General features: G+C 49.3%; 1 protein-coding gene across 13 annotated transcripts in view; it reads right to left on the bottom strand.

The window, feature by feature from the left end:
- Nucleotides 1-16,830, bottom strand: part of Cacna1b (calcium voltage-gated channel subunit alpha1 B) — a 157,159-nt gene that overhangs the window by 98,248 nt on the left and 42,081 nt on the right. For 9 of the 13 annotated variants that reach the window (XM_041674754.1, XM_041674752.1, XM_041674750.1 and 6 more), the window contains exons 7-11: nucleotides 12,395-12,498; nucleotides 10,992-11,107; nucleotides 10,167-10,223; nucleotides 9,343-9,435; nucleotides 3,575-3,784 (exon numbers count right to left, since the gene is read on the bottom strand). In XM_041674754.1, the coding sequence (XP_041530688.1) occupies nucleotides 3,575-3,784; nucleotides 9,343-9,435; nucleotides 10,167-10,223; nucleotides 10,992-11,107; nucleotides 12,395-12,498 (580 nt within the window). The remainder of the gene's footprint in view (nucleotides 1-3,574; nucleotides 3,785-9,342; nucleotides 9,436-10,166; nucleotides 10,224-10,991; nucleotides 11,108-12,394; nucleotides 12,499-16,830) is intronic. The other 4 variants (XM_041674757.1, XM_041674756.1, XM_041674753.1 and 1 more) reach the window with 1 other exon arrangement.

Here is a 16,830-nt window from a genome sequence, read left to right on the forward strand (position 1 = left end):
CTGGCCACAGCTTAGGAGAGGGATAAAGAATTGAACAGGAGATGCACCAGTCCCAGTCTATACGGTAACAAACGCTCAGAGTCTGTAAGAAACAACTACAGGATCAATTCAGGAGTGAGCTGCCTCAGGACACTTCAGAGGAGGATGGGCAGCCCAGTGGCCCTTCTGCATTGCCTCAGGACACTTCAGAGGAGGATGGGCAGCCCAGCGGCCCTTCTGTGCTGCCTCAGGACACTTCAGAGGAGGATGGACAGCCCAGCGGCCCTTCTGTGCTGCCTCAGGACACTTCAGAGGAGGATGGGCAGCCCAGTGGCCTTCTGTGCTGGTCCATGTTCCAGTCTCCACTAGGGATCCCAGCCTCCTCCTAAAAGACTCCCACGAAAACTTCCTGGCACCCTTTCTTAGGACCCCAAGAAACCAGGTTTGATAACTTTACTCATGTGTCTGTCTCAACTACTACTAAATGGATAACTCTCCACCACCCATCTAGTATGGGCTTCCAAAGATACCACCAGTGTTTGCGACCTCTGACCAGGGCAGTCGCTCAGAACCCAGAGCAGAGCCGCACAGAGCACAGAATCATAACAAAGAACCAAAGACGAGTTTCCAAGAGTCCTGTCACAGAAAGCCATCAACCTAACCATCCCAGGGCCTCTGTCAAGGACGTGGGACCATAAGGAGACATAGCTCCTGATAAGACAGATGATACTCGTTCTCCATGCCAGTGTACCCTGAGATGTGCCTGCACCCACCACTCTCCAAAGGTCATTCTGTGCCCATCCAAATGCTCCATGGGGGCGAGTTTGCAGCAGCTGCAATGCTAGCCTCAGTGTCACACAGAGAGGGGAGGCGTCCATTTCATACCCCAAGAGCAACTCAACCCAGCAAGCTTGCCCTCAGAGCCACTGGGAAAACTGTCAGGTACCCATTTCTAACATGGGATCCTAATAAGCAGGAGGAGCCTACTGGAGACAGGACCCTCCCAGTCAGGCTTGACACTGCCCAGGTGACCAACACTCAGCCTGACTGTTCTAGTCAGCAAGTAGTGAGATATAGGGGAAAGCTATAGTGACACCTACCAGCCTGGAACAACTCGGTAGACAGAGGAGACACACAGCAGAACAAGGGGACCCAACGCTCCTATCTGAGACCCAGAGTACCTTGATACCAAAAAGAGCAACTCCTGCGCCATGGAGCTCCCCAGGGAACTGGCATACCTCCACCTGTGTGCTAAGGTGAGGCTGCCCACGCACTGAGCTTGCTCTTAAGAAAAATAAACTAAGAGGATCTGGACAAGATTTGCAAGGAGTTAAAATTTCACAGAAAGAGATAAAAAAAAAAATGCCCTGTATCCTGTCACAGCGGCCACAGCATTAGACACAGCCTTCCTCTGAAGCAGTGAAGGGCTCCTTCATTCATTCCTGTATTACTCATTCAATTGGCACCACAGCCACCAGGGGCTGCCATGGGAGACAATACTCATAGTTTTCTGTAGGGCTTGCAAGCTAAAGGGAAGCAGGGAGGGGTAATTCAGTGTGTCTTTCTAAGGTCAGTGAGATGCTCAGTGGGGAAGGCACCTGTCATCACCTGACAGCCTGAGTGGACTCCCCAGCACCCACATGGTAAAAGGGGCGAATTAACTCCCACAAACTGCCCTCTGCACAATCAGATGGTTTTTTTTTAATTGTTTTGTTTTGGGGTATTGCTTGTTCTTTCTAGTAAGAGGCCATTATGCCATGGAACAGAGGGGAATGATGGGTAAGACTTCATAGGGCTCACAGGATGACAAGACTCCACAATTTCCCCCTTCATAATCCAAGTTTTGGCTTCCAAGGTCCTGGTAGTGCTTTGGGATCATCAGGGGCATGGGTACCCTGGCGGACAGAGCCCATCAGTAGTGTGGCAGCGCTCCCACTGGTCTGTTCAAGGCAAGGCTCCCTACCTTACCGTGTCAGCTGAGTTATCAAATAACGCCTCAGACACAGGGCAGAAACACTCAGATCCTGTAAAGGCCCAGCATCCTTTAGCAATTTTCCCTCAACGAGGCCAAGAGAGTCAAGGATTACAGGAAACCACTAAGAGAAAGCACCAAAGGACCAAGGGGCACATTGCCTGGTGGCCTACTCCAGCCTAACCCAACACTGGGGCAGCTCCAGCCTTGTGCCTCCCACACATCAGACACGCGAGCAGACAATGCTCCTCAGCATGTACAGACAACCTTCTCAGACAGCAAACACCCAGGAGAACTGAAAGGCTGACAAGATTCTACCAGCTTCCTCGTGTACAAGACTGGACAACTGAGCGAGCAGGCATCAGAGTCTTCGGTTCCCACCTAACCCCAACGGTGGGAAAGACGTGAGCCTAGAGAACCAACAGAAACAATGAGCTCAGTCTTAAGAAAAGTCCTGGGATATCAAACCACAAGCCCTAGGACACAGGCGCTGGAGGCCAGGCCCTGTTGCTGTATAGTACACACTAACCCTGATCTTCACCCTGCCCTCAGAGCATAAGTCAGGCTGACAGCTGATGCCACCTCTATCCCTTTAGTCTCTACTGCCGCTATGCCTTCACCTTATGAGGCAATAATACATCTCAACACACAGTTTAGGAAGCTATAGCCTAGAATCCTCCTCCCAAAACAATATGCACAGGCAGGCACGTGACTGACTATGGGGCTGCCAGTGCCTACACCAGACGGGAGCCCTTCAGGGAGTGAGCAGGCTGAGTGGTCCTCAGGATAGGAGTGTGATAACCAAAGGCCACCATAAGGACGAGCTCTCAGCCAGCAGAGGCCAGGATGGAGCCTCACTAGGTCAGATCGGGCTCCCCCAGGAGGACTCAGGCAACTTTTGGCACACAGAGCCCCTCAGGAGAAAGTGAAGGTAAACTGGTCCTATTCCTCCATATCCACTGCGGACAACAAGAGCAAGCGCAGCTGAGCCCCGAGGAAATGGGAACAACACACTGACTGCAAACAACTGGTAGATTCTCTGACACTTGAGGGAGGCTGAGGGGTCATTCTCTGAGGATCCACTCTGATGTTAGACAAGCATAGGAAGTCTCAACCCTCCATAGTCCCCTGTCTACCTTCTCTGAACTGTGGCTGGGGCCAGCTGAACATGACTCAGAGCCTAGCGACTAGTGAGAGGCTCATTATATGAGACAAATTGGCCCTGTGGGAAAATGGAAACTCCCCAGTTCAGCCCACGGTAGAGACAGAGAGATTAGGAGAGCCCTGGGAAAATGCAGAAACCCAACTCTGCCTCCCTGGGCATCCAGGGTGGCAGTCGTAGCCTTAGGGCAAAGAGACAAAGAACTTGGTCACTAGATGACTGGGTCTACTAGTCTGACTTGCCCCTGGTCATCCCTTAAGGATCCCCCATTTCATGTCATAATACAGTCATGATGGGTATCTGGCCAGATCAATTAAGGCTGGGGGATCTTCAGGCCCTGAACACAGGCCAGGCCTGTGACTGTGCAGTAGAGGTGGGGGTGGCATCCAGCGCACCAGGGTCTCCGGGCTACAGAGCAGAGCGGTTGAGAAGGGCCTCCGAGAAGGGTCTAGAGTACGTACACAGGGCAGTGGTGAGCCGCTGAGGCTGATTATAGTGCACCATGGCCACGCACAGGGTGTTCAGGGCCACCACACACAGGACCACCCAGTAGAAGCTCTGTGCTTTCACCATACGCCGGATGAAGAACCGGAACATCTTCTCCTTCCTCCGGAAGTACGATGAGCTCTCCGTCTTCCCACTCTTGAGGCTGGCACGAGCAAAGGGAGACCCTGCAGGACAAGTCTTGATGAGGGCTCAGGGCACAGTGGGCACCCAGGACAAGCAACCACCCACCTACCCACATCCCCCTCAGGTATATGCCTACTCCTGAGCACTCGGAAGACATCTTCCTGACCACAGGCAACTAAGCTGCTTATCTCCATGCCCCTGAATGAATTCTAGTCCTTTCTCATTTCTCAGGTTAGGGAGTCCAGGGCTACTAGGTATCAGACCAGATGGTCAACAATCACTGTCTCTGGTCCTCAAGACCCTAGTCAACTTCCAAAAGGATATCTCTGACACGGTTACCCTCTGTGGTACTCCAAGATTTTCCCCAAAGATATACACCCACCATGAATCTCACCTTTGGAGCTCTGTAGTCTCTGGCCTTCCCCTTTTCCCTGTAAACCTGGATCTGCAACCACTGCCCACCTGTTTCTTAAGCAATTCCTCCAGAACACAGCTAAATGTGTTTGTGTGTAGTGGTAGCTATTAGCGTAGCCAGAGCCCTAAATACCCATGGTCTAGAAAGTTTGCTGACCCTGCTGCAATCTGACTCAAATACAACAAAATGGCCACCTCCTCCCACCTCCAACATTCACTGTTCCTGCTCCACCTTGGCCTTCATCTGTTCCTTTACCCACTGGCTCCTGAGTTTGAGTCTTGACTTCAATGTTACCTCTATAGCGTCCTTTTCTGATGCTCCATCTAAAATATGGTCCTCAACATTCCCAACAAGGACAAAGCCTCATCCCCAACAGTCACTGTGCTTGCCAATGAGCCCTGTTCACACGGATGGCTTCAATAAATGCTGACATAAAAGCGGGGCTGGTCTCTGGGTACCTGAAGTTCTGGACGGCTGGGAACAGGGAAGGGCACAGCTGTGTCTAGATGCCAGTGCATCTTTCTTCAAGTCTGTACTACTGCCCTAGTTTCTGCACAGAGGGCCTTGAGAGCAGCTGTTCCTATGTGTTCCTCTGAGAGCACACACTGCACCCCAGCTAAGGGACCTCTGAACATCTGGGCCTGGTGGGGTGTGAATGGATGTAGAATATATGTTTTTCCACACACAGTGTCTACATGCCCAGGCTTTCAGGGGCACACTGAAAATATTATCAGTCTGGGGAAATGGAGCCAAGCCCCTGAGCCTCTGGAGGAACTTCTCCATAGGCAAAAGCTTTCACGATGGTCAGGACCTAGAGGAAGGTGCAGAAAAGTCCATCAGTCCGCAATGACCTCCAAGGCCTCAACAGCCAATGTCTGGTTCTGGATGTCACAGCACTCGGTAGGTACTTGGTTACATAGTGAGTTCCAGGCCAGCATGAGCTACTGAGTGAGACCTTGTCAATAATGATAATAATAATAATAACAATAACAATAATAAAGCTAAGTGTCCGGTGGCATAAGAAGAGACCCTGTGTGGTGACACAGAAAGAACCGAGGGAGGCACGGAGATTGCAGCCTCACAAACAAGGCTAGAATACAAGACAATGCCATTTCAGAACCATGCAGCAGGAACCCCAACAGCACCCCTCCGAAGTGACAGTTCTGCAAAGCAGAAACCAAAGAACTTCATTTAGCAAGCCTGATAACTCTCAGCTACAGGACATATACTTTCTGTTTCTGCTAATGAAACATTAAGATTAGTTACAAATTTATAAAATTTGAAAATTTATAAAATTCAGGAGATTTATAGGCCACATTTCCCAACCATTATCTAATATAATTTGATCGAATTAAAGAGCATCCAAATATTGTGCCTCCTTGTCAGCTAAGAAGCAAACTCCTAGATAACCCCTGGCTCAAAGGGGAAGTAAAGAATATGATGTGGAGGCCAACAAAAAAGGAGCTCTCATGGCAGAGAGGAAGGCACACAACCCAAACGCCTTCACTATTTACGAAGAAAAACAAATAAAACAAATGATCTGTGTTTAAGAAATTAGAAAGGGGCTGGAGAGACGGCTCAGCACTTAAGATCGCTTGCTGCTCCTGCAGAGGACCTAGGTCTGTCCCCCAGCACCCACGTGGTGACTCACAATTACCCGTAGGCACACACTATGCAGGCAAAACATTCGTGCACATAAAATAAGTACTTTTTTTTTTTAAGAAAAAGAAATTTAAAAAATAGAACTGAGAGAACGCTCAGGGGTTGAGAGTGCTCAGAGCTCTTGCGGAGGTCACGGGTTCAGTTCCCAACACCCACATCCGACAGCTCGCTCCACCTGTGACTCTAGTTCCAGGAGATCCCATGCCCTCTGGCCTCTGCTCCCGCACCCATGCGGCACAGGTTAACTCACACAGGCACACACACATAAACCAAAGTAAGCATTTTTAAATAAATTAGAAAGTAATAGACCAAAACAATATAAGATTTAATAATGACAAAACAATAAATTACAAATGAGGAAAACAATAAAATTAAAAATATGATTAAAGAAGTCCGAAGAGCAGGCTGTCTAACATTCATCAGTACATACATGCTAATATGCGATATGATGACAATGACCATATGTCATTCTGTGTGATCCTAATGAGAAAAAAGAGAACCCTGAGGATACTCAGCCAAAAGCAGCAGAGCCATGCTGACAGGGTCTGTGTCAGCCACAGAGCCGTGAACAGTTTGCACACACAACACATATATACACACCTGTGAGAGCCTGGCCTCCAACAGACATCTACGACACCTGTGCTCCCAGCAAACCAAGACCTTCATGCCCCAACCCAGCCCACAGCCCCTCTCCTAACCAGAGCTCCTCTGCCCTGCAGTTCCTCAGGCAAAACCCAGAGCTTCCTTGATGGCGCTCCTCCTCTCAGACACACCTGACTGGACTGTCTTCAAACACGTCTGACGAGCATTTTCATCTCCTCCTCTACTACCTCCAAAGCCAGGCACAGGACCCCTCCTCCTCTTTGATTAGGACAGTGGCCTTCACTAACTGGCTTCCCTGCTTGGGCCTTTCCCTGGATCTCTTTACCTTCAGCATCCCAAGGAGACACAGCTGTTTCCATAAAAGCCAGACAACAGACCTTTAGACCAAAGATGGGCACCTGGAATCCTTGCCGGGACCTAGCCTACCTATAGCCTCTGACATTTTTCATGAATGCTAGCTCCATTCCTGCCTCAGGGTATGGATACCTGTTTCTAGAAGGTTCTTTCCATTCTTTCTCAGCTCCATACTCAAGGGTATGCTTTTGCCCTGAGGCCATGAACTGTGACATTACATGGAGACCCTTCAGGTCCTAGCCTTCCCGCACCTCCCCTCCTCTGTCACAGCTCCGTCTAGTGTGCTACACACCTGACGCCACCCGTCCCATCTGACGCTTCGCTGCAATAGACACCCCAGAGACAAAGAACCCTGATCATCTGTCCAACACAACAGCCCAAATGCCTCAAACTACTCCTGGAGCAGGATGGGTGTTTACTGAATATTTACTGAGGGAATAAACACACAGATGACTAAACACAAGAGGGACTAAATTAAGAGAATGCTACTTGCAACTCTATAGGAAAAACCCCATAGATTTCTAAATAAAGTGCAAATTACAAAACTGGCCCAAGTCCATTCCACCCCCGTTTTTCTGGGACCACACAGGCCGTCAGTTAAAACTCACCTATAAACAACTACAGTGTTCTCTTCAGTGTAACATCTTTAAGAATTCCTTTGAGGAATCCTTATAATGTACCTTGAGTCTCCTCCTGCTCCTTCCCCAGATCCTCCCAGACCCACCCCACTCCCCACCTTCTCCAAACTCCATGTCTCACCCCCACTCCCCACCTCCTCCAAACTTCATGCCTCACCCCCACTCCCCACCTCCTCCAAACTCCATGTCCTTCTTTACTTATTTAAAAATAATGCACCAGGGGGGCTGGAGAGATGGCTCAGAGGTTAAGAGCACTGACTGCTTTTCCAGAGGTCCTGAGTTCAATTCCCAGCAACCACATGGGTTGTAACATGGTGGCTTACAACCATCTATAATGAGACCTGGTGCCCCCTTCTGGCTTGCAGGCACACGTGGAAGGAATGCTATACACATAATATAATAAATAAATTTAAAAAAAAAACAAAAAAAAAAATAATGCACCAGGGCCGGGCGATGATGGCGCACGCCTTTAATCCCAGCACTCGGGAGGCAGAGGCAGGCGGATCTCTGGGAGTTCGAGACCAGCCTGGTCTACAGAGCTAGTTCCAGGATAGGCTCCAAAGTCACAGAGAAACCCTGTCTCGAAAAACCAAAAAAAATAAATAAATAATGCACCAAGTATATGCAGGGTTTGGGGCCATCCAGGAGAGTGTGGTCAACCAGCCAACCAGAAGCCATACAATTCTAAGTCTTTAAAAGCATGTTACACCACAGTTAAAAAGAAAAAAGAAAGAAAGAAAAGAAAAGGGTTTTCAAAAATTTTAATTTATTTTACAAAATCAGAATGTAGGTAAAAGATCAAAGAAAGTTATCTAACTATAACAATATTTTTTTAAATTAAATTTAGATCTGTAATATCCATTGGCCTGTCATTACTGTACAATGAACACAAACAACTCAACAGAAGAGCAAGTGAGTGGCTGCTCACTCCAGGAAACAAGAGGGTCAGAATGATCAATAAAACAACAGCTACAGTCCCAGTCAAAGACTGCTTTGTGCTCAACCATCGCCTCCCAACTGGGAGGTGGGGGAAGAGGATAGAGGTGCACAATGGCGCATGCCCTTAATCCCAGCACTTGACAGGCAGAGGCAAGTGGATCTCTATGAGTTCGAGGCCAGCCTGGATTACGTAGAGAGATCCATCTCAAACAAAACAAACAAAAAACCTGGAAAAAGTTTTTCAAGGAACAGGCACCGAGGTAAAGGGCAAACATCTTTTTGAACTACTAATGAAAGTGCTGACACCGAGGGTAGAGGCCCTCGGGAACCTACCCTGGGAAATCTATCTGTGGAGACAACGGCTCTGGTAAGAAAACACAAACACAGTAATCTAGGGCAACAATTCTCATTATGAGAAAAAATGGAAATAAGTAAGTAGCCTGGCTGAGGGGACAGCCAGAAGCGGGAGAGGGGCACCCAGTGACGAGCAGGGACCAGATTCCAACTGTAACTGTACTCTGGGACACTCGGAAGGACGAGGCAGGCCAGGTGGGGTTGCTGTGTGGCATTGGCATGGCTAGGAGCTGTGCAGGAGACCCAGAGATGCATCGTCCTGACAGAATGAAGCATACCAACGCTTTCAGAAGGGAAATGCCAGTTGTTTGGGGCACTAAGGGACCTAAAGTTCCTGCTATGAAGGAAAAATCAACCATTCTTGCTTCACGACGTGAGAAGGATAGCCTAGAGCCAGGGTGTTACAGGCCCAAGCCAAGGAAAGAAGGATCAATGGAAGACAAGCGGAACCTTCTGTCCCTTTCAATCTGGTTTTCTGACCACAAAAATAGCAGCACTCAGAGAAGGGTACAGCAGGGAGTGATCAGGCAGTGGAAAGGGAAGACCCAACAGTATCACAGAAGGAGATATGTCTGCGCTACATATGCATCCAGTCAGGACCTGTACAGCCTCAGGAGGTGCTCCAGAGACTCACCAACAGCACAGAGGTCTACAAACCGGTCCTCCCCCTCCTCCGCGTGGATCAGGTCATTTCGGCTCTTCTTGGTGGCAGCTCTCTTCAACACTGCTTTAAACAATGGGTAGTGGAGACCAGTGTGAGTTGAGCATCAGGTAACCCGTCTCAGGGCGTCTTTCAGTTGTGTGGCACTATCGTGCCTGAGAATGGCCCCTTTATCTCAGTTCCTGCACTGACACTGAGGCAAAGTAATTCCCTGATCCTTGGGCCCTTCTTACTCCTCACACAAAAAGGACATGGAATTTTAAGGGTCACCCTTCTTTCTCTTTCATCTGAGGCAAGGGCACTAGGAAGGCCTGACCACCAAGAAGACATAGACACATCCCTCGGGGGCCAGGCCAGGGATGCAGAGGTGTAGGTACAGATCTGCTCATAGTGGGCGACCTGCAGAGATGACAGCATACCATGCTGTCTGGTCCCAACCTAAGCCTGCCTGTGGCTAAAACTGTGCAGGCACAGCAGGGGCCCACAGCAGTGGAGGCCCCCAACTCTACTAAGGGCCCTGGATGGTGTCCAAAGTCTTCTGTGGCGTTGGGGATAACCATAACTCCAGAGGCAGACAGCTAATCTTAAACCCTGCAGGTATGAAGCTTCTAGAAGCAATGTTGTCCAGTTTAGCTTCCAACAAAGATAACGTATACATGAGCCATAAGCCCAGGCTGCTCAGATTCTATGGCTCCTGTGTCACTATGACAGATGGAAGGACCTAACATGGCACAGTGTCCCAGAGAAACAGGTCTCTGAGCGCCCGCTATGTGGGGAGTGTTACTGAGATCACTTACCATCCAAAGGCGACTTCTCTTCTGCATTCTTGTCCTCCTCTGCCAACATGACTTCCTCTGCGAGGGGCAAAGCTCAGGTCAGGGCCTTTCTACACATCCCCAAAAAAGGGGTTCATCCCAGGGAAACCTGGGAAAGTAGTCTGGAAGCACCGCGTGCTCCTCCGCGTGCTCCTCTGGACACACCCACTCCAGCAGGCTGTGACTGCATGCCTTCTACCGATATCCAAACCATGCCCCGAGCAGAGGCCCAGCTACCATCACACGTCCAACCTAGAGATTGTCCTGGACAGCAGCTGGAACTGGGAGTTACCACTCGGGAAGCATTTCTAAGACTCAGGCAGGAGGGCAGCCCACACGGAAGGGAGCTACCAGCATGGATAGACCAATCCACATGGAAGAGAGTAGCCCACAGAGGTAGCAGTTCACACTGAGGGGAGTAGACCTCATGGAGGGAACAGCCCACATGCAGGGGAAGCCCTAAAGAGGAGAAACTGCCCACATGGAGAAGGGCAGTCAACAGGGAGAGAGATAGCACTATGAAGGGAATTTTCCAAGTGGAGGGAGCAGCCACACACAGGGGAGCTACTTTACTGGGGATGGAGGAAGTAGGTTAGATTTAGGTTTACTGTGCCCAGAACAAGGGTGATAGAAAAACGCAGGGCAATAGCAGGGTACTCAGACCCAGTGTGAACCGATCCTCCATTCAGAGGGCTTCCGACTATCATAGCCTTTTTCCCCAAGATCCACCCCAGAGCCCAGGATTCCTTGATGGCAGCAAGGTGGACAGTGCACAAAACAGAAGTACAGCTGCCCACACAGACTCACCCGCCTTGAAGATCCACTCCAAGTACCCATTCAGTTCTCGCTCAATCTGCTGCTGCCTACGGAGCTTCAGGAAGGCACGACGGTTCTCTACTCGCTCCCGCTCCTTGGCGAACTCTCTATATCACGTAGGAGAGAAGAGCAAGCAGCTCCAGTGAGCGCAGGTGTGCAGGACAGTGTTGCTTCTGGAAGCTTCATGACTGGAGGCAGGCTCCTGTCAGCGCCCACGTCCTCACCTCACCTCATCCACCGCATGCTCTGGCTCCAGTTCTGGGAATCCCTAGTCCTGTGTCATACTCCTCCCTACTGCTGAGCTGCCAGCCTCCTGTGCTCTGCCAGCCTCCTGTGCTCTGCCAGCCTCCTGTGCTCTGCCAGCCTCCTGTGCTCTGCTGAGCCGGCTCTCATCCATCCTCTACCTGGCTCTTTCCTAACCCTCTCTTTGAATCTCGATAGAGATGCTCCATCCTCGGGTGCCTTCTCAGCCTTAAATCTCCTCATCAGACTAATTCTACTCTGTCACTGTGTAATATGAGTAAGAATGGCCCCCATGGGCTCCTATCTGTGGTGATCTGAGTAAGAATGGTCCCAGAAGCTCATATATATGAATGCTCAGTTATTAGGGACTGGCACTATGAGAGAGTTTAGGAGGTGTGGTTTTGTTAGAGGAAGTGTGTCAGTGGGTGGGCTTTGAGGTTTCAAAAGCCCCTGTCATGCCCAAAGAGTCAGTCTCAGCAAACCAGTCGGTCTATCTCTCCCTACCCCGCCTCTCTCTCTCTCTCTCTCTCTCTCTCTCTCTCTCTCTCTCTCTCTCTCTCTGTGTGTGTGTGTGTGTGTGTGTGTGTGTGTGCGCGCGCGCGCTCCTGCCTGCATGCTGCCATGCTTCCCACCATGATGATAATGGACTAAACCTCTGAAACTATAAGCCAGCCCTAATTAAATGCCTTCTTCTCTCTCAATCTCGGTCATGGAGCTCCTTCATGCCAGCAGAACAGTAGCTAAGACAGTCACCTACACTGGAGGTCCAGGCAGCCCCTGCAAAGGTACCTGCAAAGTTATGCTAGTGATGGCTGCAGCCATCGTGGGACGCGGACAGCCACCCGGACCAGGCTAGCGCTGGAGCATGCTGCCCTCTACTTGTACTCTCTATCCTGGCAGCTGCTTTGGGACCACCAGGCTCTATGTCCAACCACCCTGGAAGCCAAAGGCCTGGTCATTAGTCTTCAGGGCGAGACGAATGGAGCCATCCAGAGAATCTGCTGCTCAGGTAGGAGCAGAGTCAGGTCAGGCCTGACCCCTTACCATCTTTGTGACATAACTTCCTTGGCCAATATAAGGGTAGGAGCCTAGGTGCAGAACGGAAGGGTGCTATGTGCCCACGGGCCCGCTTCACAGCCCATGGTTCTTACCCCGAGAGCACACCCAGCACTAGGTTGAGCATAAAGAAGGAGCCGATGATGATGAGAGGGATGAAGTACAGCCAGTTCCAGGTGTTGCCCGCTGCGTCATTCGTCTACAAAAAAGGAGATGAGAAAGTCGGCAAACCTCCAGGCCTCCTCAGGAAGGTCCAGGCAAGGAGTCTGGGCTTGGTCAGACCTGTTCCTGCCCCACAACGCCTTCCCTGGGCGGAGGCTTCCAGAGGACCAGGAAAACCGCACATCTCCAGCCACTGCCCAGTGATACTAAAAAGACAGGAGCAAGTCCAGAGAGCCAGAGGCTGCCCAGGATACACTGAGGACTACTTGTCTGGCCTCTGTCTGGTAGGAAAGTTCTTTGATAGGATCAATGGCCTCCCTGAGCAGCTCCAAAGATACTTCCTCTTAAATGGAGCCCCATAGGCTCCATGGTTAGGGTTAATCCTGTCTGAGCATATCTTCAGTAGGTCCCCAATTCAGACCACAAGGGCCTCCACACTGCATTCTCCACTAGCCTGTAGAATATATATCTCATCCCATGCCTGCTCCCAATGGCTCGGCACCCAGGCATGATCTGAACAGCTGAAAATGTAAAGGCCTTCCCCTTTACTCATTATAACCAAGCCCACTGAAGAGAAAGCTCCCCGGAACCCAGCTTAACTCCACGGCTGTTTTACTGTATGGACTCCAGTGGACCTGGCTGAAGGGAGCGGTGACTCTCTTTCTCCATGTGCATCTCCGGCGTGGGGTGGATGCTGAGGACGGGCACCTCCCGGTAGACAGCAGGACACCTGAGCCCTGCTCCAAAGCTAGGCACCAAGGCACTTGTCAGGATCTCTGCCCTCCAGCCTGGCAGATTTGCAGGCTCTGTTCTTAAATAGCCCTAGACACCTAGCAGCTTAAAACTTCTGAACACTGACTGCAGGCAGTCACCAAAATACCTGTCTCCAACTCAGAAATGACATTCAGAATCCCAGCTCTCAACTGTAGTTCATATTCCCATATCCCACACCTCTGCACAAACATACCGTGCCTCTGACCCATGGGCGAAACAGCCACAGAGAGCAGCAGCTTCCCTGCAAGTCCACCCTCAGAACAATCCTCCTTCAAAGAGGAAACAGCACTGCTGCAACCCCACCCTCCCCTCCCCCACAGAGCACCCATATTTCTCCTCATAGATTGTCCTCTCCAAGAGCCAAGCCACTGCACTTTCTCCCTTCTTCAAAGCAAAGCAAACCAGGACTTCTACTTCTGGGAAGCTAAGTAGTCACATTCTCCTCCTTGCTTCTACTAAACAGGATCGATTCTTTTGAACGTTATATAGAAGGAAGCACAGGAAAGTTCCTAGAAAAGGTAGACCAGCTCTGACCTCAAGACCTAAGGGGAGCTCTCTGGGTTTTGTTTTTACCTCATATACCCCAGACTTCAAGCCAAAGAAGTCTGCACCTCCATTCCTTTTATGAATTGTTGGCCAGAACTAAGAGACCTCCAAAGTACACAGCCTATTGTTGTTGCCCTTGGCTACCCCCTAGACATGGAAGGTAAGTCCCTATTGCTAAAGAAACCATGTACTTCAGAAACAGGGCCTAGAGACCCCTGAGCTAGAACTGACTTCAATCCCCCCTCCCTTATGGTACCAGAAGGTGCCATGCAAGTTTCCAAAGGAGGAAGGCAACCAACAGTCCTACCCAGCTATGATGCCTATGAACCACATTAACGACCATGGCATGACAACCCTCAGGGCGCAGTAGTGGCACACATGCCTGGGAGGTAACCAGTAGCTCTCTGATTGGACTTAAGACCAATAAGGCAGATGCCATGCCTGGTACTGGAGACCTAGTTAACTACTCAGTGTTAGTGAAGTCATGGTTATTGGAGGAGAATCTACAGCCACTCCACTAATTTACTAAACCAGCATAATGCCTAACAAAATGCTATAAACATCTATCCTTATACCCACAGATAAGAGTAGTTAGTCATCAACCTTCATCAAGAAAACTTCTCTTGCAACAGATGGGTACCACTACAGCAAAACATAACCAATTAAAATGCAGGGATGTGGAGCCCATACATCTATACCACGCCATACCTAAGAACACTGCAGAGAGGAGGCAGAAAGACTGTAAAGAGCCAGAGGATCAGGGAGTTTTCTGGAGACTGTCTCCTAGGAACATCAAAAACATACATACAAGCACAAAAACACAAACATGAACAACCAAGACAATATGTCTCCTCCAGAAGCCAGCAACCCTAATCTTAGGCCCTGAGAAAAGCAATTTAGCCGAAGCACAAGACAAGAACTTCAAAATTGCAAGTGTGACTATATCCAAAGACTTCAAAGAGGACATGCATAATAACGAAGACCATGAAAAAGATGAATAACTGAAGAAAATAATGAAGACAATTCAAGACATAAGAATATAATTTAACAAAGAAATAGAATCAGTAAAGAAACCCAGAGAATCAAGCTTGTGTAAAATGCTAACACCAAAAAATATATATATGGTATTGCTTCCTACATATACTACTACTAAAATCAGAAATAACACAAGTAGTAAGCAAGCTCCTGTTGTCAGAGCTCAAGAAGGGGAAGGGGACGACAGACAAGGAAGTCTGACTATGGAGGACAGGCAATCAACCAGGGTTGGAATATTCTGTGTCACATCTGTGTTAGGAGCAAAGCCCCAGCTGTGATATTGACTATGGTCTTTGTGATGATTGATATCGGCTGTCAATCTGACCGGATCTGAAATCAACTAATTGGCAAACTGCTGGCACTCGAATGAGGAATTTTCTTGACCAGATTATCTGCAGTGGGTGGCACCTTCTGGGATTTCCAGATAAAAGGAGACGGCAGACCTTCACTCTGCTGGCAAGTTCATCTGTCCTGTAGCTATCACTGCTATATGTCTCCACTGATATTAGAAACAAATTCTCCAAGCTTCTAGTGTAGAACAAAGACCAGCAGCTCTCTAGAACCTTCCAGGCCTTGAGCACCAGGTTAGGACTGTTGAGGTATCTTACTGTGTTGAACTGAGCAAACAAATTCTTGTCCTCTCCGGTGTGGCACAGTGGTTGCTGGGACAACTCAGAACAAATCAAAAGAGCCAATCCACACGTTCTCTTTCACCACACATTCATTCCACATTCTCCTAGAGCGGTGGTTCTCAACCTGCAGGCTGCGACCCCTTTGGGGTCAAATGACCCTTTCACAGGGGCCACATATAGATATTATTATGCATATCAGATATTTACATTAAGATTCATAACAGTAGTAAAATTATGTTATGAAATAGTAAGAAAAATAATTTTCTGGTCACCAAAACGTAAGAAACTGTATTAAAGGGTCGCAGCGTTAGGAAGGTTGAGAGCCCTGTCTAACACAGTCTTTCAGGTTATTAGTACTGAGAAGAGGAGAAAGGGCAGAGATACGCACGGCCTTTCTGTATAGCAGCTGGTAATGTCACAATACTTTACAATGGTCTTCACTTTTCCACGCCAAAATCCCATCTGTGTAACTGTGCATCTTCTGTGCCCACTCCCACTGTTCTTCTCCCTAGACATGCAGTCTGTACTGGCAGCCTCACTTCTTTGTCCCTTGCCCTTCAGCCCATGCATCCAGGATTTCACCCACAGCACCAAGAGTGCTCTGGCCGAGGCTCCCTGGAACCTTCATCTTCCTGTATACTAACGGTCAGGTTTCTCTTCCCTGGTTCTTGGTCCCAGCAACATCTGGCTCCTCTTCTTCAAATGTTCTACTCTGCTTCCAGGACCAGCTCCTGGCATTCCTCCTGCCCTCCACAAGCTCACCACCGCTCTTTGATGGTTCCTATCTCCCTGGCCTCCAAAGGGAGACTCCTACTAGGGAGAAATGGTAGGCATCTTTCTGTCACTCGCCCTCACTACCCAGGTACTCTCATCCTCTCCCATAATGCTCTATTTCTCAACACTGTCCACGTGTTAGTAATTCAGGGTACATCCCATTCCTCCACTCCTTCTGAGCTCTCTTCTAGGGTGAAAATAGTTATTAACAACCTTACAGAGTCAGAACAGCCATGAGCTGCCTACCATTCTGCACTAAAGCAAAGCTAGAAAAGCACCTGCCCCCAGCTCTTCTCAGCCAACGGCAGCTGCTTTCCCAGGAGCTCCAACCACATCACCTCTGCATCTACTCGAGTCCCCTCATCCCATGTCCATCAAGAAGCAAGTCCTGCTTCTGCGAACATCAAATAAAGCCTTATACCCACTCGTCAGAATACTTCTTTCCTGAGGTATGTGTAAATAGCAGGCAACAAAGTGAGGTTTTATCCCATCATTCCTTGAGCTTGTCTCGTGTGCCTGCCTGGATAAAAAAATTTAGACAAGTCCCATGACTTCTCCAATACTACCTCTGGCAATCTGAACGAGAACGGCTCCCAGAGGCTCATACA

Source organism: Microtus oregoni, unplaced genomic scaffold, assembly GCF_018167655.1.
Source record: "Microtus oregoni isolate MIOR12 unplaced genomic scaffold, Mior012 000025F_ref0000491, whole genome shotgun sequence".
Classification (NCBI taxonomy): domain Eukaryota; kingdom Metazoa; phylum Chordata; class Mammalia; order Rodentia; family Cricetidae; genus Microtus; species Microtus oregoni.